General features: G+C 37.0%; 1 protein-coding gene across 5 annotated transcripts; it reads right to left on the reverse strand.

Annotated features, from left to right (window-relative positions):
* Window positions 1-1540: 1540 nt before the first annotated feature.
* Window positions 1541-21676, reverse strand: brdt (bromodomain, testis-specific). 5 transcript variants are annotated; one of them, XM_025009977.2, is made up of 19 exons: window positions 21274-21675; window positions 17492-17756; window positions 16701-16838; window positions 15454-15583; window positions 15232-15353; window positions 14563-14913; window positions 14358-14486; window positions 11291-11476; window positions 11026-11201; window positions 10647-10933; window positions 10434-10535; window positions 10224-10352; window positions 7369-7497; window positions 6034-6104; window positions 5652-5778; window positions 5453-5565; window positions 3442-3635; window positions 2389-2605; window positions 1542-2292 (listed from the first exon to the last, which is right to left on the reverse strand). In XM_025009977.2, the coding sequence occupies exons 2-19, from the start codon at window positions 17681-17683 to the stop codon at window positions 2227-2229; spliced, it is 2859 nt and encodes a 952-aa protein (XP_024865745.1). In that variant the 5' UTR covers window positions 17684-17756; window positions 21274-21675; the 3' UTR covers window positions 1542-2226. The 5 variants fall into 5 exon arrangements, with proteins under 5 accessions (XP_024865747.1, XP_024865745.1, XP_024865746.1 ...); XM_025009978.2 differs by having other exon boundaries at window positions 5652-5712; window positions 21274-21674; XM_017433721.3 differs by having other exon boundaries at window positions 5652-5715; window positions 21274-21673.
* Between the last annotated feature and the right edge of the window lie 2277 nt (window positions 21677-23953).

The raw sequence follows: 23953 nt of genomic DNA on the forward strand, positions 1-23953 counted from the left end.
CCCATGAGGGTTCTAGCTGTAAAGTTTGACCTTCTTACGTTACACAGTTGCAGAGTTAGAGGACACACAAGTTTTGGTCTCAATTTTGACCCTGATAGCTTTGGCAGACATCTTGAGTTTTTAATTCAGTATTCGGTTTGCAATGAGGCTGTTTAAGCTACTATCACTCCAAAATTCAGCTCAATATGTCTAAAAATGACTGAGCTGAAGCTGAAAGAAACTTTAAGAAGCACAAGAAGGCCGAAATTAGCAGAATTAGCATTAGCGAGGAATAAGTTGCATTAGCAGGGTAGCCTTAGCAAAAAGCAGGGCTGAATTAGTAAAGCCTATATGTCGAAGAAGAACTGAAAACATACAGAAACCCACACAGGCTCTGCGTGATGTCACACCTGAATACCCATGGCTTGTAGGACTGGTGATTCTGTGCATATCTGAACTTATTTTAACCCTCTTTAGTGTAATATGAAGAAAAAAAAAAAAAAAAAAAACACCAACATGAGCCAAAGATTCTGAAAATTTTCATATGCCCCTTATTATTTTCCACCCAGTGTCAGATATGTTTTTTAACAAGATGGGTTTCACTTCATTATGTTGTGGGCTATGGCATAGACATTAAAACAGGTAGGAGCACAGGACTGAGAGTCTGAGTCTGAGTAGCCATGTGGAGTCAGTAAAGAGCAGGTTGAGAAGGATCAGCTAACCAATAACTTCTAACACATACTGTTCCTTGAGAAAGTTTTCATACCCCTTGAATTTTTTGGCATTTTGTGACAATGCAACAACAAACTGCAAAGTAATTTATGTGTAACTGTAGAATGGAAGGAAAATGATACCTGGTTTAAAAATTTTTTTACATAAAAATCTGAAAAGTGTGCCGTGCATTTTTATTCATCACGCTTTACTTCTGATAACCCAAACTAAAAATCCAGTGCAGCCGGTTACTTCAGAGGTCACCTATTAAGTAAACAGAATCCATCTGCGTGTAATTTGATCTTAGTGTAAATCCTGAGATGGCCAAGAAACACACCAGATAAATCGGGGAGAAAAGAAATGTAAAGCATGGTTAGGTTATTAAACAATATCCCCAGCTTTTTTCATCTCATGTAGCTCTGTTCAATCAATCATCTGAAAATAGAAAAAGTACGGCACTGGACAGTTATTAGTCGTTCTTCACAAAACTGTTCTTTCTGGAAGAGCAACAAAAATACAAATGCACAGAACACTTTTCAGAAAATTAAAATGTTTTCTTTTTGGTAAAACTCTATTCCACAATTATGTGCTATTTTGTGTTGGTTTATCACATGAAATCCCTGTAAAATACTTTGAAGATTGTGGAAAAGTTAGAAGTACAAATACTTACTTTAGCTTCTTTTGAAACAGCCTAACTGGCAAGAATACTTAAACTTTATTATGAAGTGAGATGCAAGACTAAGTTTAAATAACACACACACACACCAAATAGTGTGAGCATACTCAGAACCACAACTACTTTAATTCAGGTGGTACTGATATAATCATCTCATCAAAGTGACTCAAATCATTTTAGTGAAAATACTTTTTTTTTAATTTAGATTAAACATTTACAAACACAATATTCAGAACATACAACTGAGGCTCAAACCAATCAGAACCATATAGGCAACAAAATGCAGTGCATGTACAGTTAGCCTTGTGCCATTTCCCAGCAAAAATAATGAGAACTGAATCACTCCCAAGGTGGAAACTCATTAAAAAGGGTCTACTCATTTTTGCACGTAACAGCGTTTTGCTTTTGTCCAAGAATGTTTTACAAAGAAAACAAGTTACAGGACACACAGATGTGACTGGCAAATCCGTATTTGATCTACATTTTGTGCTTTGCGTCAGAAATGACCAAAATGGTAATAATTCATTGAGTGGGACATTAAATACACAAACTTAACAAGCATTAGACAGTTCAGAAAATAACAAGGTACTAAACAGCAGAATGACTCATCTAAGTGATAAAAATCTGCAGGAAATGTGTGTTCTGATAATGACAGTGATTTAAACCAATCCTAACAAGTTTCTGAGTGTATTAGCAACATCAAATGCCAACTCCAGGATGAATCTGTGTATTTTAGTGGTTTCCCTCCTTTAATTATATATTTCAGTCTCAATAAGACACACAAAGGGCTTTTGTGCTCATGACACAAACAGTTCACATTTTGAAACTGAGACAAAGCAGTAAGCAGTTTTTGTGCACTTTCAGTCCATGTTAAGTTCAAATTCCGTCATGACGTCCCAGTGCCTCGTTATATCAATACCAGACATCTGTGAAAAACAGAAATAAACCAATAGATAAAAGTCATAACATCAATACAACCTGATTGAACTCAATTATTGACACAAACAAGTGCCCATACTCACAGCCTCTCTCCTGCGACGCTCCTGCTCCATTTTGCGGGCAATCTCTCTCTCTTTAGTCACCTGGAACTGCTGGGCTGGAGGTTTGGTTTCGTTTGGAGACTTTTGCTGCTCATTATGTTTGGGAACATCCGAGGCAACGTCTTTGCAAATATTCTGCTCATCAGGACCCTCTTTACCTGGCTGTGCAGTTGGTTCTGTTTTCCATGGGTCTGAAAGGCTAGAAAAACACAGTCTGGGTTTTGTGGATTTAAACACAGAGTTGGGCAAAATTTTTTATTTAGTCAGAATTTCAAATTTGCAAAAAGACCAACAATCTTAAGGCTGAGGTGTAATAAAACACTCATGAGACAAGATATTTTTAAGGGAAAAAGTTTTTGCCACATAGCCAGCTGACAGGTGTCTCTCCTCCCTCTTTAGACCTTAGAACGGTTCTTCATTACATAACTTCTCATTAAAGCTGTGTGACCTTTGAACTCAGAGGGGTCAAACCCTGATCAAAGGTTTAAATTTTCTCCAAAATTTACTTAAAAAAAGCAACATTTTTCAGATTTATGTTACCATTATTTAATATTTTTGTATGAATAACTTTTCTCAATTAGATATTTTATCAGTCAGAAGAACAAGTTCACAATATTTTTTTAAGATTAAATAAATAAAAAATCTGGAATTTTGTTTTTAGTGGTTTACTGAAAGTATTTTAGACACAAGTAGTAGGTAACAGCTTAAAAAAAACCAAACGGCTACAAACATTTGATCCTAAATTACAAAAAGATAATACGGATAAAAGGGAGACCCTGTAGCTGTGATGTGCTCTGACAGGTGTGGGGGAGGTGGAGGAGGGAGGGTTGACTCTCAGGAAACTAGATTTTAAAGTTTGATTAAAACTTTTCCTCTGGACTTAAAGAGATTAATGAAAGGTTAAAACTTTATTTTCTCCTCTTCAAGTCAACAAATCACCATGTCAACTCCGAATTAAGTCTGTTTTGTTTTAAATAAATGTGCGACAGACTCTCAATACACATAAAAAAAAATTAAAAAAATTCTTGTAAGTACCTGCTCTTATCAGTTGTCTCAGTCTGACTGATTTTCTCTCGTGGTTTGTTCTTCAGTGCGTTCTCATGTTCTTCTTTTTCCTTAGGTGCTTTACGGAATTGCTGGAATCTGTCTTTGGACGACTTGACTGCAGCTGAAGTAACAGACTCACTTATCAGTCTCGCCCAAGACTCTGCATTCTTTAGAAAAATTTCCTAACAAAGACAACCAACAGCAGTTATCTGCAATCTGTCTGAAAAAATCCGAACCTGTGGTTGCACTTATCTGGATGATTTTTAAAAGCCACGTCAAATTATATCAATATGATGGCTTATTTAGGGCCACTCGGAAGAAAAAGAGTTTCAAAAGGTTGAAAAAAAAAAAAAAACCCCAAACCAAAAACAAACAAAAAGTTCAAATAGTATTTCCAGAATAAAAAGTTAAAATGGCAGAAAGAGATTTAAAGTGAAATCAAGAAAACAAATCATCATTAGTAAAAACAATAGTTGTATGCCTGGTATAAATAGTGATAATACTGCAGGACAGGTTTTAATAAAGATATTCTCTTAGCCCACTGTTGCTTCTGCCTTGAGCTGTATACAACCTATAAATTCCTAGCAGTTTATAGTACAGAACAATGATCGTGAAAGCAATATTTAGGAGCAGATGTTTTGAGTGTACTGAAGTCAACATTCTGTGAACAAGTTTGAGATTCCTTCTGACTCGTTTTGCCTGAAGGAAGTTCGGCTAATTGCACTGTTGTGGAATTAATAAACTGCATTTCTGACTAGTTCAACACAATGCTTTGTGTTATCATTTTGTAGTTTAACCAGGAAGTGTACCCATTACCCTTGGCTACAATAATAGTTTAAAAAACATGGAACAAATGGGGTTTGATTCCTTAGGCTTACGGTAATATTGTTGGAAACTAGTTGGCCACTCAATTGAGGGAAAATTGCAAGAAAAAAAGGCAAATTATCCAATGCAGAGCCACTGACATCACAGCCAGTAGGCTGTGTGGTTTGAACAGCCAATATTTGAAAATCATGGCCTATTTCCTGCACATAGCTAGCAAAACTGCATTCTTGGCCATGGACATTATTTTGTTCTCCCCCTCTGAGGCTCGATTTAATCTGCAGGAGGACGCTTTAAAAATGAAAAACAGGCAGATGTGGACCTGTTCTTCAGTTATTGTTATTTATTATCAAAGTGGTTTTTAGATCTGAACATTAGTCTTGGATGTCTTCTGTAACTCTTTTCTAATCATACTTTCAATCTGTGATTTTCCCTCACCTTGGCATTTACTGGAAAAAAATTGAGACAAAATGTTGGGTCAAAGCTGCCCCATCTTTTGATCTGCCTTGGTAGGTAGCGATAAAGCCAAAATGGCTGTAATATAAAAAGGGCAAGCCTGGATTGTTGGACAAATGTAATACAGTAATGATTATGTCCGACCAACAGGTGATGAGATTTAAAAACATCAGCACTCCGCAAGAAGTTAATTTCCGAGAAACTAGGAGTGATAATGGCTAACTGGGGTGATGGTGAAATTTGCAAACGTCTTTCATTAAAAGCAGAAGATGAATTACAGTAGAGTATTTGGTCACAAGCTGCAAAATGGAATAAATATCTCCAATTTTGTGCATGATATTGCACAAACTTTTGCAGTCTGTTAAACATGTGTCCTTGCTGCAGCAATTTGTGCCACAAAAAAAGTTGGACTTGTTTAATTACTTGAGCAAATTGATCAATATTTCAGAAAATCCTCCACACTACTTTAAGTCTTCAAACACTTGACCCCCCCCCCCCTCAACATTTTGACTTTATTCTGAAAATACCATTTCAGTTTTTTTTTCTGAAAATTTGGAGTTTTCTCAAACTAATACTTGACTTTAATCTTGACATTCTGACTTTAATATCAAAAATGAGAAAAAAAATTTCCCCTTTATGAGTCACCCTATGCCATAATGTCCTATTTTTTGGCTTTGGAGAAAAACAAAAATACCACGAGATGTTTCGGTAAATAACTTACCCTTTTAGGAATCGTGGGCTGTTCCATGTCAGTAGATTTACTTTCAGTGCTGCTGTGAGTCTCAGTCATTTTACAGTCAACATCCACAGGGCACCTAAAATCTGGCACGATCACTTATTAAAAAAAAGAAAAAAGTTCAAAAGAAAAATTGGTGAACTGAAAATAATGATATAAAGTCATGTGTTCTAAGGTGACTTACTGCAGTTCATTTCAGTTTTTGAATGCAATGGAGTATCTCTGAGAGGGGACAGCACTGGAATCTGCTGAAGGGGACATTTAGTGTTGTTCTTTTGAATTACTGACGTTCTTGATGCTGGACAGCTTTGCTACCATAAAACAATTATACAAAACAAAACCATTTTTCTTATCAAACATGTTTGTAGTGACTTGTGAAAACATAATTATAATGAACCTAATCTGAATATTTGGAGGTCTTTGAAGGAGACCTGGATAGAGTTTCACTTGGACATCAATAACTTGTTCCATGGTCAGAGTTTAGCTAGACCCAGGTTGTTCCTAGTCCCCAGATTTAAGAAAAAATAGCTGAGTTGTTAATTTATAAATATATAAATTGAAAATACCTCAAATCCGGTAGTGGTCAAGTCTGGAAAAAATTCAGGAGACACCATAGGGGATAAAAGGGCAGACAAATCTGTCAAACAGTAAACGATAAGACATGGTTAAAATTATTGCTTGCCATCTATCTATCTTACATGGTCTTACATGACCACACACCAATCAAATCAGAAAAACAAAAAGGAAGCCTGACAATGCTAATCTCTAAAGAGCTGCCCACACCAGGAACAAAAGCTGCTCCTATAAAATAATTGGAAATATTGTTCCAGTGGACAATAGAGGACAAACAACTAGAGTTACATGTTATAAGAAACATTTTTAGAACAAGTTGATGAATCCTCACATTCTCTGTTTTGTAGTGCTAAAAAATAAAAAAAAGAATAAAAATGTAGAAACAATTAATAAGGACAAAAATGGATTGGTCTTAAAATTTAATTTCTCAATTAAGTTAATTAGAAAAGGTATGAAAAACTTACCCCGACTTAAAAAAAAAAACAACACCCAGTATTGTACTAATGAGGTTCTACTTTTGAACAAGCTATTTTTGAAGTTTATCTTTACTGATGTCCTCTTTAACACTTGTAAAGAACAAAGGTCAAACTGTGTTAAAAATATAAATACAATCTAGTATCAGTACAGCAAAAAACTTGTCTCATGTTCATAGTTTTAAAAGAAACCGCTTTAAAGGTTTTGTTTGTCCTTTTCTGGGCAACATACAGCAGCAGTGGTGAAGAGAGTCACTGTTGAAGTTATTGTTCAGTGGTGTGGGAGCCCACTGTGGGCAAAGTGGCTGGCCAAGCGGTTGTGGTTTGAACTCCATTTCAAGCGGTGTAGTCAGCTGGTGCATCAGCTGAATGTCCCGCTTTAATCCAGCAACTAAACTGCAAGGCTGATGTATTCAAAGGTGTTTTGCTGCAAAGATCCAAACGTGATGAATGAAGTCAGTGAATTAGTTGAATATGAGAAATCACAAGCTCTGCATTAAACAGCAGGTGATTTGTAGGATTTTGTCTCTGTTGCACATTTATGTGGTCAGCTGTAAAATGACACCATAAACTTAGATCGGCAAATGCTTTGCTCTCCATCTAAGAGGAGGCTCCTCCCTTCACCATTCATCATCACTTCTACCTAATGAATCGCTCGGCTTACAGCCTTCAAATAGGGGGAATTAGATAGATATACTATATTGATCGCAAAGTGTAATAAAAATAGAAAAATTAATTAATTAAAAGTTGGTAAAGCAGACAAGTGGGTGTTGGGATACTGCTGTTTCCAGGCCATTTGTAGTGTCAGTCTTGTGGACATAATTTTGTAAACATCAGCAGGTAAAGAAGAATTACCTGGAGGGGAGAAAATCAGCTCGTCACAGGTCAGGTCATTTTGATGTGTTGGGTGGCATTTAGTTTCTGTAGCCATGGACTCCCTAAGAAGAACAGACTGGCAAGTTCGGACTGAGACCTTTATCAAATCTTCAAAAAAAAAAAAAAAAAAAAAAAAGAAATCAATCAGAGTCATCTGACAAACACTGGCCATATCCAGTCCAACTACTTGTAATGTCCTAAAGAAAGAAACCACTCAGTAACAGACACTAAACTGAAAACATCAACAGCTGATGACAAACATGTTGTGAAGCTTTGAAGAAAAAGCCTAAGAACCATTAGTAACATCAGCAACAAGCTTCAGAGGGCAGGAATGAAGGTATCACTATCTACTATTCACAGAAGACTTCAGTAACAAGAGTCCAGAGGCTGCACCAGAAGATACAAACCACTCATTAGCAGGAAGAACAGGAAGACCAGACTGGAGATTACCAACAAGTACAGAGGGAAGCTTAAAAGAAATCTGGGACAAATGACTTAATCCATTTTAAATCTATCAGATCAAATACTTCTGTTCAACTAAAAATTAGTTTTATTGTTACAATTTTTTATTTTTTTTCTCCTCTCTGCTCCTGGTAGAAGGCGGACATGTTTCTTTTCTCTCGGTCTCCTGAAACAGCCCTGCTCTCTTTTCGGAGCCTCTCTTTGCATATCCTCCAAAATCTATAAACTATGGATCTGGTCAGCTGGTCTCTCAATGCAATTGATCAAATTTTCTCGATGGGAAGACCGGGCAAGGGAGAGACGTGGAAGATCTTTACATATTTGGGTTTTTGATAACAGGATTTCTGCTGTTTGGATTAGGCAGTTACCTGACTTATCGTCAAATTCGTTTGATGGGTTCGGCGGTCAACAATTAAACTGTGTGGTTACGGGAGCTGAATCGCAAGTTGGATGCGATCCTTTTACAGGACCGCAGACTGAATTGCGGTTCTGGAACTCATGAATGATATGGGTTACATCTTGGAGGAATTCTCGCTTGAATCAGGCGGAATGGTCCTGGAATTTGGCTGTTTGGATTCGCCATTGAGAAGTATCAGCAATACTTTCAAGGCAGAGGAAAACATGTCTGCCTGACCCAAAACAATTATTGTTTTTGAATTTGGCTCCCCTAGGCTGACCTTGGTCAGCTATCTTCAATTTCTCCCCAGATTTTATGTAAACAAGATGCTCTGCTCCCTCCTGCCTAAGGACATCTGTGGATCTGCTCTGGGCTGGCTGATAAACTTTCCATCATATTATCAAAGACAATGGCCTCTGTGACATGATTCATGGACTTATCTGCAAACACACTCACATTACACCGTCTCTAACAAAAACACACACACACTTTCCGCTGTTTCTGAGTCATCTCTCTCACCCTCCCCCACCCCACCCCTTCACTATTTTAATTAGTAATTCTTATGGTGGCTGCTTAGCGGGCCTTTGGTACTATTAGAAAGTCTTCTGTACCATTAGTTTTAGGATTGCCATGTTTTAGCTTATTTAGCCTTACATTTGTACATTTAGTTTAGTTTATCTTAGCTCATATTTTAGATTGTCAGATTCCTAATTGTTGTTTAGTTCAGCTTTAACTTTATCATGATTTTATTTAGATTATTTTAGCTACTATTTTGACTGTCTTGGCTCATGTTTAGATATGTCTGGCTTCGTGATTTTATTTAGATTATCCTACATTTAATTTAGATTATATATGATTTATGTGTTTTATTATGTACCTGCTGTACTTGATTCTGTTGTCGTTTCTGTTGTTTCTGTTGTTCTGTTTTCTGCAACAAGGCAATCCAAAGCGCTATATAAATAAATCTCACTTCACTTCACAAATAATGCCAGCTAAAATGTGTATCCAATCCAAATTTAAACACCTAGAAAAAAAAAGCTCAAATGTTGCTCTTTTGTCCAATTCATCTTTTAATGTCAAACACAAAGGATATTTTAGACCACAGCAAATAAGGCACATTTTGTCAAGATCATCACTTGAACTTCTAATGTATTGTGGTGATTATTGATCAGATTAAAAGATTTGAAGCATTCAAAAGACATTTTTTGCTCAGTCACAAAAATACACTTAACTTTATACATGTTTTGTCTTCAACTTTTAAAACTATCAACAACATCTAATTTCCCAGATAAAAAAATAAAATAAAACTTCAACTTTTGATATTACTGCTTACATGAGCACTATGTTAGGGATGGTATTTTGTCCCGGAAGTCAGCAAAATGTTATTACAAACCTTCAAAAACCACTAACTTGTCTACCTCTGAGCTGATCATCATAAAATAAAAAATGGAAGTGAGAAAGTGGAAATAATGACAGCACTGGCTAGTCCTAGGCTCAGGTTTTTAAACAGTTTTGTATTTTTAGGCTTTTTGAGTTTTTCCCACATGTGTAGAGATCTATATAATTTTGACATCCAGCTAACCATTATCATGTTTAATTTACCACAAAAAGCAGAGTAAATTGTCCTCATTTAGGTAAGCTAGTTTATAACGTTACTTTACAGTAAAGAAAAAAGTACACTGTGGCCAGACGTTTACATACAAACTCAGAGTCTGACACATACAAAACCTTATTTAGTAATGCTTTTTGATGCCAGATGTGCAATAAAGAAAAATGAAGCAGCCTTCAAAACCCACAACAGTGAAAATGATCCAAAGGAATGTGTAAATATAGCTGAACGCCTTATGAATGCAGGAAATAACTAAAAACAATATATTTTGCTTGCAACCAAAATAAGCCCATGACAGGCATTGTAGCTTAGAGACACTAAAGAAAGAAAAAGTGAGCGGGGGGGAAGCCGTAGAAAGCAGCTAACCTGATTCAGAGTCACTGCTGTCAGAAGAGCTGGAAGATGTACTGCTAGAACTGATGCTGCCAGAAGTGGATGATGAACTGCTGCTGTTTCTGAGGCGTGAGAGGCTGCTGCGGTCAGGAGAGGCTGGGACTTCGGTCATTTACAAAAAATAAAAACAAATAAACCTCATGGGGAAGTACATCTGTGTAGAAAATTAAATTCAGGTTTTACCTGGCAGCATTTGTTTTTTTGGTGCACATTCACTGCCGATTTGTGTTTCATTGTTCTTTATTTTCTCGGCCAGCAGTCCTCCTTTGGTCTTCAGGTTTTTTTCTATAAAACAGAACAGCCATGCACTTTCATTAAGAAGAGATAACCCCCCCCCAGTTTATTTTTTCCCAGTTTTAGCTGGTATTTGATAGAGTCAAGTAAAAGCGTACTTACTTTTCCCACCAATGTTGCATTTACTGAAACATGATGCAACAAATCTCTGGAGGGCTCTCAGTGTGGAAGTCTTGAGTATTTCAAAGTCAACTTCAACCTCCTCAAGTGCAGAATCTTGTATACAAGTCTCCCTGTTCCTTATAATGCTCACCAAGTCACCTAGTTTGTCACCAGGCAACTTGTTGATGTCAGATTTTAGCTGCTTTCTCTCCTGGAAGGTCAATGGTATTAATGAGGACTCTTTCTCACACATCAGAGGCACTCTGTAGTTATGGCTGCCTCCATGTCTGGACACAAGAATGACATCTAAGATTATGCTGGGCCACATATTGTAGCATATGCAGCATAGTTACACAGTAGTTCCTTGAGTTTCACTTACAAAGAATTGCATTTTGCAATTGTTTCTACAATGGATTTGTACTTTGTAGATATGTTTTTTAGTCGAGCAAGATCCTTTTCATAAGATCTTTTTTTGGTTTTCAGCTTCTCCTTCCTCTTAGGTTTCAAGAGAGGTTCTTGGGCAAGTCTCTTTAGCTGTTCACTGACAGCTTTCAACTAAAAAAAACAACCATTAAATTAAAAAGTCAGTAACATTCACTGAACTTGGTAAATACATACACCATGTTGTTGTGTGTGATGCCAACCTTCTCCTCTAGATTAACCAGTTGCACGGAAACCATATGTGATGACCCCTCTGGTTCTGAAAGTGAAAGCTCCTCAGAGGTTGAGAGACTTCCAACTCTGCCTCCATTCCCGTTGACACGTTGAAGAGACACGGAGTAACCTTGAGGTTCTTGAGGAATGCTCAGATATCGAACTGCAAACACTTCCTGTTGATACAAATATAAATACATTTAAAAACTGTTGAAAAAATATTAGCAGCTTTCTCAATTTTAAAAATTCAAGAAATTATGTAGATGCAATTTGTACAAAAATGTGTCAAAAGTTATGGGGAATTGATCATTCATTTATCATATTTTATATGCAATTAGTCTTGGACATGGTTTCATACCAATCTGCTAGTAATAATGGTTGGAGGGTTGGGAGCTAAAATTCTTTGATCGGACAGTCAGTCTAACAACCAGCAATTGGCGAGAGTCACACAGGTGTCTAAGCGTACTTTTATTTTTTATTATTATTTTTGTCATTATCATATTGGCTGTTAGCGGGCTTTTTTGGTACCTCTTAGTATTATACCACATTGATGTTTTTATTTCCATCAATTTAATTATCTTAGCTTTGGCACTGTTAGCTAGATTCTTCGTGCCTTAGTTTAGTGATCTCATGTTTTAGTAGTTTAGTTATCCTGTACCTTAGTTAGCATTGCAATGTTCTAGCTCTGTTTTCTTGTACCTTTTACCTTAATTAGCGTTATCATGTTCTAGATCTTGGCTTATTTAGATTATCTTTGTGTTTGATTCTGTAACTGTGACCTCCTTAGTATTATCATATCATGTTGGCTGTTAGCGGGCCTTCTTTTGGTACCTCTTAGTTTATTATTATTATTCTTGTTATTACCATATTCATATTAGCTGTTAGCAGGCCTTTTTTGGTACCTCTTAGTATTATACTGCATTGATGTTTTTATTTCCTGATTGTTATTTAGTTTAGTTTCTCTCTTGTCTGTAATTTTATTCTTGTGTTGCAAAGCACTTTGAGTCGCCTTGTTGCTGAAAATTGCTATATAAATAAATTTCACTTTCACTTTTTTGAAGAGGGGCAAGACTGGCAATTTCTGTTCATCATACAACTGTCACTGTGTTGTTTTAGGAAACACAGAACTAACAGCCATCACTAAAGTGTCAAATAATACAGTGGAAGCCACCGTGATGCCAAAGCTTACAGCGCTAACCTTTTCCTTGACATTCTCTGTCAGAAGGTTTTGGACTTTCTCAGCAAACAGTCAGATGGTTTTCAAACCGTCTGTCTGCGTACAACAGTGGCCTGTTACCAGATTATTTGAGAATGATGAAAGGTGTCTCTGAAGACTATTCTGAGTCCTATACTGTTTTCAATTTATGTTAATAACGTTGGTCAAAATGTTACGGATGCCAGTATGCATTTATATGTTAATGACGGTAGTTTGTCAAGCAAAGTCTCTTGAGCGTCTGCAGTGTGCATTTGATTCCATCCAATCAGATCTACTTCAACTCAAACTTGTTCTTAATGGTGACAAAACAAAAGTCATGTTTGTTTTAAAGCAAACAAGCAAAAACAAAACAAAATACCCTATACTGCCTATAAGGTCTATAAATAATATAGCAATAGAGTTTCTAGAAACACATTGACCACATATAAAATAAATATTTCTATTTAAAATTAACTCATGCTTCCCTCTTGTGGCTCATAAAAATCCTGTGTCTGCAACCTTCCTACCTCTGCTGGATTATGACGTTTATGTGACTGCCCTGGCCAGCTCTCTGCACACGCTGGATATTACCCATCATGGAGCCTTGCGATTTATGTGTTAAGCCTTCACACACCACTGTACCCTATACTCGCTGGTAAACTGGCCATCGTTATCTACCCCCGGACTTCTACACTGGTACATTTTCATTTATAAATCTATCCTAGACCTGCCGCCTCCTTATCCATGTTTTATGATGTCACAAAGACAGTACAGTCACAGCCTACGCTCCCTGGATTTTATTTCTTTCAGCGTCCTCTCAGTTCACACAGAACATGGAGAAAGAAAAGAAAGAAAAAAAAAAAAAAAAAAGGGCCTTCTCCTATTCTGATCCATCTTCCTGGAATACAATGCAGCAAGAGCTCAAATTATCTAGTTTGATCCCTCTGGGATTTAAAGAAAATGGATTATTTCAAACCCGTTCTTGTCTTTAGGTTTTGTTTAAACTTTACTTTCTTCATTGTTATTTTTACACAACTGAGGTTCTATGTTACAGGTCTCTCTTGTAAATAAGTACCTGTCTCAACGAGATTACCAGTCTAAATAAAAGTAAATGAGTAAAACTGCAAAAGTATATCATTTGTGGCAAAAAAAAAAAAAAGAATCCAAAGTTATGGATTTGGGATCACTTTAGTTTCAAAACAAAGAGTTCCTCCAGATTTTTGACAAGAAATATACCAGATTTGTGCAACCAGCACTAGGGCGATTTTAAGAGCTGACAACCACAATGAGTGTAACTGTAAAATTTAAAAAAAAAAAATAAAAAAGGCTTTTATTGCCACAGCACCCGAAGGTTTTGAGAATTGGAAACAGCAGGGTTTTAAAACAACTTTTTCTTCAGATGAAACAGTTCCACCGCAGCATGTTAGAGGACAGAAGGAGCTGGAGAAGAGGAAAGATGTCCTCACAGACATTTATCATCATTTCAGTTAGAAATCTTAACTGGGGATGGCTTCATTGTTTTAGTAACAACAGAAAAACCAAGCACTGTTTAAGAAAATGGTGATTTAGATATAAACCCAAACCTGTTGACAGCAACAGATTTTATTAAAAAATTTTTTTTTTTTACTGCAACTCTTGAACAGTTTGCACAAATTAATATTTTTTTAACCATTTCTTAAAACAGCAACTCTGCTTTTTCAGTGATATTAGGGTCATTATAGTAATCCCGGGTATAGCTTCACAGTAACTAAGGAAAAACGAAGGTTGGTTGACAGAAGAGGGAGTGTGAATGATGCTTGCAAAAAAATTTAAAGTTTAAATCGGAGTGTTTGTTTGAGGGTTTTGTTTTTGCTGTGATTTACCTGCAGTTTTCTCGCCATGTGGACCACCTCGTGTGATGGAGGATTGTACTTGTAGCAGTTAGAAAACATCAGTTGGACATCGGCAGCAAACTCCTTGGCATTTGCATACTCTCGTTGGTCCATTTTGTTCTAAAGGAATAATCATCTTGTCAGAAAGTCTGACTGTGATGGGATATTCCCCAATTAATCAGAGACATCGTTTTACCCTGATGGTGCTCAGGTCCATAGGCTGCTTGATGATGTCATGGTAGTCATGCAAACCCAAAGCAACTGCATCAACTGGTGCATAAAAGGGCCATGCATATGGATAGTGCCTCTTTGAGAACATCTCCTTAAGGATATTGTTGCAGTATTTCAGCTGCTCAGGCAGTCCGACTCTCTTGTTCTCAAATGCAGGCAACTCCCTCTTAGGAGGCCTAATGGGCCTCCCATTGCCTTTCCTGGAGAACAACGTAAAAGGTGCTAAAATAGTCCCACCAGTAGATATCTCATTCATGGCAATGGTTGAGGAGGTGGGGTTGGTAATGTCTGCTTTCCTCTTCAAACCTTTTTTATTCTGAACAGGAGTTGGACAAACAAATAAGCTTAGTTTATTTTTGTGTTTAAAGGTTGAGCTAAATAATAATTAAAAAAAAAAAAAGGTATATTTGATTAGAAACGGTTTGCTCCAAGTGCCACAAGTGTTTTAAATTCATTGAAATAACCTTTTGTATAATGTCACATAAGATAAAAAACAACTTTATTAAGAATTATAATTGACCTAACAAAATAAAAATGAGATCTTCCACTTTCTCTACGATCAATACTCTAGATCTAAAGTAAATATATCTAATATCTTTAATATCATTTCCCCCCAAAACAAAATAAATTGTACCGTTGCATTGGTTTGTGTAGAAAGCTGGGTAGATGGGTTGATCTGAGGTGCATCAGGAGGAATAACCATTACAGACTGCTTCAGAACAACTTCTGACATATGAGAGCTCTGCTTTCCTGAACCTGTTTCTCAGAGGACAACAGTAAAAACATGCACCGGAATTAGGTAGAAACTGTCAAGACACTGCAAATGATAATCTAGTGCAATTCTTCTTGTACGCACATGCATTTTTCTTTTTCACTTTAACTGGCTCCATTGTAGCAATCAACTTTTCTTCATTTGGCATTTTGGACACTTTCTGTAAAAAAACTTTTTCCAAGGTCTGGGCCATAAAAACGATGTCATCTCCAGGCTGTGAAACAATAAATAAATAAAAGGAAGACATAACTGAATGCAGCACAAAATATCAGCACAATTCTGTTTAAGCAATAAAGATATGGTATTTTCTAACATCCTTTAGCATAGGAAAATAAGATTATCCTTCAACAAAAAGGTTTATTTTCACAGCTACTGTAAATATTTAAAACCCATTTCTAAGTTACTGATCTAAAAGCAGGTATATAGTGGAGAAACACATCTGAGTACTTGGCTTCTCTGCAATGTTGCCACCTCTTTTAGGGGGGAAACGGCCTCTTCACTTTGACTGGCGGTGAATAGAATTCCTTGGGTTTACTAAGAATAAGAGTACAGCATTGTTCTAAAGCTTTCAAGTGCCCCCAAATTATGGCCCGCCAGCCAGGCAATTATCTACGGTTGCTTTCAGCCAAACACTAGCAGTGTTATAGCTATAAAAAAAAAACTTTCATAAATATGAATGGAATTATAGGATTGGACAAACGATGCCCCCGGAGACCTGATGTGTCAAAGTGAATCCCCAGCGAACAGATTTTTCATACTCATGTTTCTACCTATATTAAAGTTCCTTTATTAAGTATTAAGTTGCTTTATTCTTCCCCAATTTGGCTGTTGGTCATGGAGTGGAAGTTAAAAAAATAAAAACTGGATTTCTATTCTGTAGGTGAACCCAAACTACAGTTACATTTTTCAACTACAGAATAAAAGTCCAATTGCTTTGTTTTTAATTCATTTTTATGTTCATGTCCTGGATGACTGAGAATCTATACCAACAGGGTGGAAGTTAAAGTGAACTAATGGATCAGCATTTTTCAAGGTGGGTTAATGGGTAGAGGTATCTTAAATTTTTTCACTAAGGTGAAATCTTTAAAGTGAAATTTAAATTACTTTAAAAAGAAAATAAAAGTAGCCTTGACTTCGTCATATCTAATTTTATTTTGTGATGCAGTGATGACTTGTACACATAAAAAAACTGATTGAATAAAAATGCTGCTCCTATTGTTTACGGTTTAAATTCTCTCTGCAGCTGGACAGAAGTCACAAATTTCCATGATGGTCCTCCATATACAAATACTGTACATTGGTGTGGTATTCTACATCACAAATTTTCTTGCCTGGTTGTACACATAGCAGTTTGTGAACATGGTGCTGAAGTCTTTTACACATTCCAATGCTTCCCAGTAATATCTGTTCTGCAGTCGCCTCTTGATAGTGCTCAGATCCATGGGGGTTGTGATTATTGTATAATAATCCTGAAAAACAAAGACAGCACCATAACAAGATTGTTTCCCCCTTTTATTTAAAGGGCTGTACTATGATGCAAGATTATCAGCCAGCCAAGTTGAGTTGAAAATCAGAGTCTACAGTTTCATGATTGAGGACTCAATTTACCTCAGGTAGATCATCACCATGGTAACAGGCTGAACTCAACCTGCTTTGGAGCAATTTGAGTCAGGCATTAACTTCTTATTTATAATTATTTATTCTTACTGCATGTATTATTTTTTTTACATTCTGCACTCAATGCTTTTCCTACGATTGTCAGGAAGAACCAAGTCCCCCACCTATAACTTTGGCCAATCAATGCAACACCATTTTATTTATTAATGTGCAAAAATCCTGCAGAAAAAAGCCAAAAAAAAAAAAAAAAAAAATAGCATTACAACAACTATCAGAGCACCCATAATTTTTTTAGAGCAGCCTTTCTCAACCCAGCTATGGTAAACTTGCAACAGTACACACTTCTGCACAAATGACTTCAACAGGAACAGGAAAAAGTGCTGCATTCAACTAATGGGATGTCAATATGATCAAAAAATTTAAGTTTTTCAAGTCCTGTTTGCATATTAACAGAAACACATTGTATAGTCAGGCTAAAATGTTATATTCCCATTTAACTACTTACTGGGAGGCAGAGTGCTACAGCATCAACCGGCTGCTGAAAAGGCCACGAATATTTATGTCTCCACAGTGTTTTCATCACCACCTTCTCCAGATACATGAGCTGATTGGTTAAACGGCCAGGCTTCTTGGGGTTTACGACCTTTGGCGGGGGTGGATTTCCACTCACAGTGGTACAGACTTCCACATCAGTCATCCTGTTGTCCAAAAGCAGTGATGGGGTGGGGAAAACAGCCTGGAGAAGGCTTTGCTGAAACTCCCACACTTTCCTGTTTGAGAAACAAAGAGCTGGGATAAATGCATGAATTAAAAGCTTAAATTAAAAGGGCCTAGCATTATATAAAGGAATACTTATTGCCACCTTTTAAACTAAAGTTTTAAACTATAAGATCATTTCGTGCTGAGAAATGACAACTTTGTTTTGTTTGAACCTTAAAAATAATGGTATGGCCAAAGCAAATCTCATGCAATGAGTTGCACGTGAGAGTATGTGTTGAGAATGACTCAGCTACTACAACACCTAATTTCAGCGCAATATCTGTAAAACTGACTGAATTATAAACAATGAAAGTTAGCAAACAATGAGTTAGCAAAATATCTCAGAACCCAGTGAAGACCACAGATTTGACTGAAACTCAGAAAGTTAAAGATTTCAAGAGGAATATCCAACGATTAACTTTGAGTCAACTTAATGCAAGATTAACAACCACAGATAACTGACCTCAACCAACACAAAAACAGTTCCAACTCTGTCAATCTTATAGATACTGAGGTAAACCTGGTGTGGTGGTAGCTGAGCATCATCCCCTGCACATACTATGAGCACCATTGCATCTTGCAATATCTCACAAGATTGCGCATAACGTCATTTCCGAAGTGTGATAAAAAGAACTACAGCACTGTCCCTTTTCAGCATAAGATGACCTTAGTTAAAACTCTGGCATAAAATTTAGCAGGGCTATGCATCCCTGCAAGGAACACCAGGCTTTTAAAACTTTTAGGTTTTATATGCAGCAGACATGTTAAACAAACCCTCCCCCGCCAGTTGTCTTCTGTTGTTTTGGTTGTATATTTTCATAAAATTCAACATCTTTATTAATAAGAATAAAGTGTCAAGATATTCTTTAGTGATAATTTTTGTCATTGTACCACATCAATAAATGAAAGTATGGGTTTTGTCAAACATTGAATGTAGGCTGTTTTTAAACTTGCACTGTTGTACACATTTCTTGTATGAAGTGCAAGATATTTTCAACTTTGTCATAAGAACCCCAATCCTGAATTTAACATGTTGATAGCTAATAATTTTAAGTGGAAAAACAATAACACAAGATCCTGGTGCCACTCTTGATATCGAACAACAAAATAAAATGCAACCCTGCATACAGTTACATCCTCTCTCTGGTTGGAAGAAATCCTGAATGCTGAGAATGTATGAGTGAAATGATGTGATGCATTCTAAAGAGCAGAAATACTGCAGCAAATAAACCTAAACTCTGATGGAAAAAAAAAAAAAAATATATATATATATATACACCGCATTTTCCGGACTATAAAGGCACACCTAAAAGCCTTAAATTTTCTGAAAAAAAAAACAAAACAAAAAAAACTGCGCCTTATAATCCAGAGCGGCTTATATATGTAAGAAGTTGTAATCTTTTAGTACAACTTTGGTAAACTACAAAGCCACACTGCTTGCAGCATTAAGCCTCCGCATACTCTGGCGTACTCTGTGAGCCGCGCGGACTCTGGGCGCACTGTCCGCAGACAGTTGAGACTTCATACTCGAGCGTACTGATTGCCTAAAATTCTCCTGTGACAAATTTCAGTCATGGCGTCACCGGACGAGGAGGAAGAGATCGCTTGCCTCTTAGCTTTAAAATAAAAAAATAAAATAAAGAAAACACGGTGCCTTTAGCCCCATTTCTTCACCACACACTTGTCAGTGCTGCACAGAGAGCAGCAGCCACACTGGCGCTGATTCTCACCTGAGAGCGGTTGGTGTCGCACACAAAACAGTTTGATGTGAACACCGTTTCTCACGGGGCAGTTTATTGTGCGACACAGTACGCGTACGCAGTCATAAAATTGATCTTTGCGAGGACGTGTCCAGCGGACGTCCGCCTTGGGTACATGCGGACCTCCGCAGAGTGAAGTACGCAGAGTATGTGGGGGCCTTTATGTCAGTGCAGTATTCTCCAAAAAGACAGGGGACTGTTTTGTTTCGCTTAATGCGCCTATACATGACAAAAGTTCAAAAATGGACCTTTTATTGACAGTGTTTTTTTATAATCCAGTGTGCCCTATAGTGCGGAAAATACGGTATAAATTTTTAGTAGTTCTTGGAAGAGTTGGGTATCAATGCAGATTTAATTTCATAGTAGAAAACCCAAAGTTTATTGGCAGAGAATGATGTTTGTCAACCATGTTCATCTCCTACTGAATGACTGAAAGACAAAAAATAAAACAATAAAAATCTTTCGCCCTCTTAACTTAATGCTCATGTGAAGACTTGCACTTACTACTCCTATTCAAATTATTCAAGGTGACAAAATATTTGTTCACAGAAAAAATAAATAACTGTCTTGCACCATTTAAGCTGTCTGGATAGGGTCGGGGGATTTCTAGTCACAGTCTTTAGCACCAATTGAGGAAAACATACGTTTGTCACTTGACAAAAAACAGACCTCACAGTCTTTGAAGGAATGCATATCACCCGCCACCTTTCATACCACTGTTTTACTTTAGACAAGATCATTTTATGTAAAAAAAAAAAAAAGAAAAAAAAGTGAGAGTTGTAGTCGTTTTGGTCAAATTTTAAAAAAGAACATTATGTGAAACTTCATGCTGTGTTGTCACACAGAGTATGTGTTGTAAATGACTAAACTACTACCACCTCAAATTCTAGCCTAATATCTGTCAAACTGACTGAGGAGGTATAGACATTTTTGTGTAGACCAATGTTGATAGCTGTGGCGGCCCTCTTGAATTCTCCAAAAGCTAATCATTTGGATGTCTAACCACTGAGTATTTTCTGCAAGTTTCATTCGAAGTACAAGAAAATAAACCTACGTGGGAAAACTGCATCACTAACTTCAGATTGGACATTGAACATAGGTGTAGGTAGACATGCCTGCTTCAATCTAGGTTGCATCGGATTATAATAAAAAAACCCGAAACAATTAAGCACCGCTTAGGACAGCTAATTCTTCAAAACACAAACAGTGCGGATTTTCACTGATTTCAGCAATCAGCTACACAAATCTGTGTAATCATCTGGACGAAAGGCCACCTGTTAGGATGGCAGCTCAAGAGATAAATAAAACAGAAAGATGACTAGTCATAAGGTCGGTCGTTTGTGTGGATTTCACATTCTTATGTGCATGCGCAAAGTGCGTTTTCAATTAAAGACTAGCTAACATGATCTTCTCTGCATCCATTCAAACTGCTTTTTTGCTTTCTCGTAAAAATAAGCACCGACTAGGTTATGAAACGCAATCTCGACGAAATTTATTTACCTATAAAATAAAATAAAAGTAGTGCATGCCTCCTAAAACACATTTAATTCTTTATGAAATATCATTAGCATAGCTAACGTTGCTAATGACAGCTAGCGTTCTTAGAGCTAACCCGAGGTTGATTTAATTAATGTCCCTTCGCGAATTTATTAGCTTTTTACTAACAATGTTTGACTCGGCGACTAAATCACAGCAGATACCTTGTCAAAAGTTGACGTTAAAAAAACAAAACAAAAAAACACATTAAGTTGCGTGAACACCAACATACCTGAACGGCTCTTCAGCGGCAGACGTCTCTACGACAACCTCGTCAGATTTATACCCCTCCTCGAGACTCCACAACTGATTGGACTAAACATTGCATCTGTTTTAACTCGCGGGTTTAATTTCATGCCATTCTCTGGCCAAATTCAAACTACTTTAGTCTGAAGAAAGTGCAAACTTGTAACTTGTTGCCACCTTATTGAACTATCCGTTTCTGATTCACCGTGACAAAAACTTTTTATAGCTCTCGCCTCTGAGCTGAAGCGGCTTACAGCTAGCTGCTCTTTGGAATGCTGCGTTCACTGACCGATTCCCAGTGACGGAAAACTAATTTTTTAGTGGGGCAGTACCTTCACTGACTAGCCAAGAAGCGAAAGCGAGAAAGTTTTTTGTTAAGCGTATTAAATTTCGAATCTAGTCCCTGCCTATAAATTATTTTACAGAGCTTTTTTGCGACATAGTTGACTTCAGTAATGAATGGAAAAGTTTTAGGCAAAAATGTGTAGTGCTCAGAGTATGTAATGGGGATGACTCTCTGCTACTACCATTGCCCAATATCTGTAAATTTGTCTACGTTATAGAAATTTTATGCTGGCTAAGGTTGATTAGTTGTTGCAGCTATAGGATTAACTCCAAAAGTTAATTCGTTGTGGAGGTACATCCAATAATTACTTCCTGAGAGCTTCCCTAACCTGCCCCCATGGGCAATGAGATATTTTGCTAACAGACACAGTGTTGACAATAACAGTTACTGCTAAAGTTTAAAGCAAAAACGTTGCAAAATGTGTAACATTTGACATATTTGTTGGGAATGATTCTCAGCTACTACCACTCCCATTTTTAGTTCAATACTTGTAAAAGTGACTAAGTTGTGGCCCATTTGTGTCTACAAAAGGTTGCTTGGCTGTGGCAGCCATCTTGAACTGATTTGACTTCAAATGTTAATCATTTGTAGATGTACAACCAATGATTATTTTCTGAAGGTTTCATTAAAATCTGTCAGGTGGTTCATGAGATATTGTGTGAACAGACATATAATTGATTCTAACAGTTTATACCAAAGTTTTAAGTGCAGATCTCAGGCAATGTGCATCACTAAGAGTATGTGTTATGAATGATTCTTACCTACTATCACCCCATAAGTTAGCTCAATATCTGTATATTTGACTGAGTTATAACCGTTTTTGTGTTTGCTAAGGTCAGTTGGATGTAGTGGTCATCTTAAATTTCCTCACTGTCTGGCATTAAACCAGACTAAACCTTGCCTGTTTTAGGTCAGTTAGGATTCCAAAAACTATTTCAGTTTTTTAAATGTTCAAATAATATAAATAAAATATTTTTGTAGAATTTTTATTACTATCTTCAAAGTTACAAATTTTCATTCATATTCTTAGTATTCAGCAGCGTTGTCTTTAAACTGCATGACTTAGGTCAAGCTTCTCACTATATTTTGTTGGTATTTTGTCCCATTCCTCCTGACAGAACTGGTGGAATCGGAGTCAGGTTTGTTGGTTGCCTTGCTGACAGGCACCTCTTCAGCTCTGCTCACATATTTTCTATGGGGTTGAGATCAGATCTTTGTGATGGCCGCTCCAAAACACTGACTTTGTAACTAGGCAGTATGCTCAGGGTCTCTCAGGCTTTAACTTCCAGCCTTTACAGCAGCATTCAAAAGGCAATTTCCAGTACTATATGGATAAAGAAAGATTTCCAAAGACACTGAATTCAAACTGAAATTGAACGATTTCTTTGTGATTTGAGATTTACAAACTTGCCATCCCCATGAAGAACAGACTGGAGCAAAAGAGCTTTTAGTTTTGAAGAACCGTTGACTACTGTTGACCACTCCATTGCTGTCATGACTCTTTCAGACAATATACAGTCACATAGTGTATAATTTTTGTGACCGAGACACCTCACTCTTTTACAAGACATCGTTTACTTCCTGAAGCTGCAGCCTTCTTCTGTTTGTTGGCTCTCAATCATAAGACATCTCTGAACTCTCCTGTTGGTATTGCACCTCTCTGAATAAGGTGCAGGTGAAATTGTACCCCCATTTTGTACTCATCAACATAACTGTGGTAGGAGGAATTGTTGAGTTTAACAATAATCTGTTCAAGAGAGAGTATATATATATATTTAAAAAATCAAGACTGGACCCCAAACACAAGCCTGAGTTACCCCACATGGCAGGTCAGTAGTCTGACATGATCTGGTTTATAAAAACATAAAAGCACTGAAGTTCCTGTCAGAGAGGTAAGATCTGAACTCCTCTAAAACAGTTCCAGAAATCACCACTATATCATGAAATCTGCTGCAATGCCCTTAGTTATATAGGGCTGCATATGATACCAGGGCTGTGCAATACATTTATTTTGTAGTTTCAGCTTAGATTTTGAGATTGTGAGAGAGATGCGACAGCAGAGTATGAGTATGAGAATGTGTATATTTGTTTCCAGACGGTAGGAGGCGGTGTGATGCATTTGTGTGTGTGTGTGTGTTTGTGTGTGTGTGTTTGCAGAAAAGTCCATGAATCACGTTCACAGATGTTCACAGGCAAGAGGGCAACGATCTTTTGTTGACATAAATTCCAGGGAGAATTGATAAGACTTTGGCCTTCAAGGCCACATCGGGAAGCCAAATGTAGATAATAACAGAGTTGTTTTGGAACAGGCTGACTTTGT

Source organism: Kryptolebias marmoratus, linkage group LG24 (assembly GCF_001649575.2).
Source record: "Kryptolebias marmoratus isolate JLee-2015 linkage group LG24, ASM164957v2, whole genome shotgun sequence".
In the NCBI taxonomy this organism is placed as follows: Eukaryota; Metazoa; Chordata; class Actinopteri; order Cyprinodontiformes; family Rivulidae; genus Kryptolebias; species Kryptolebias marmoratus.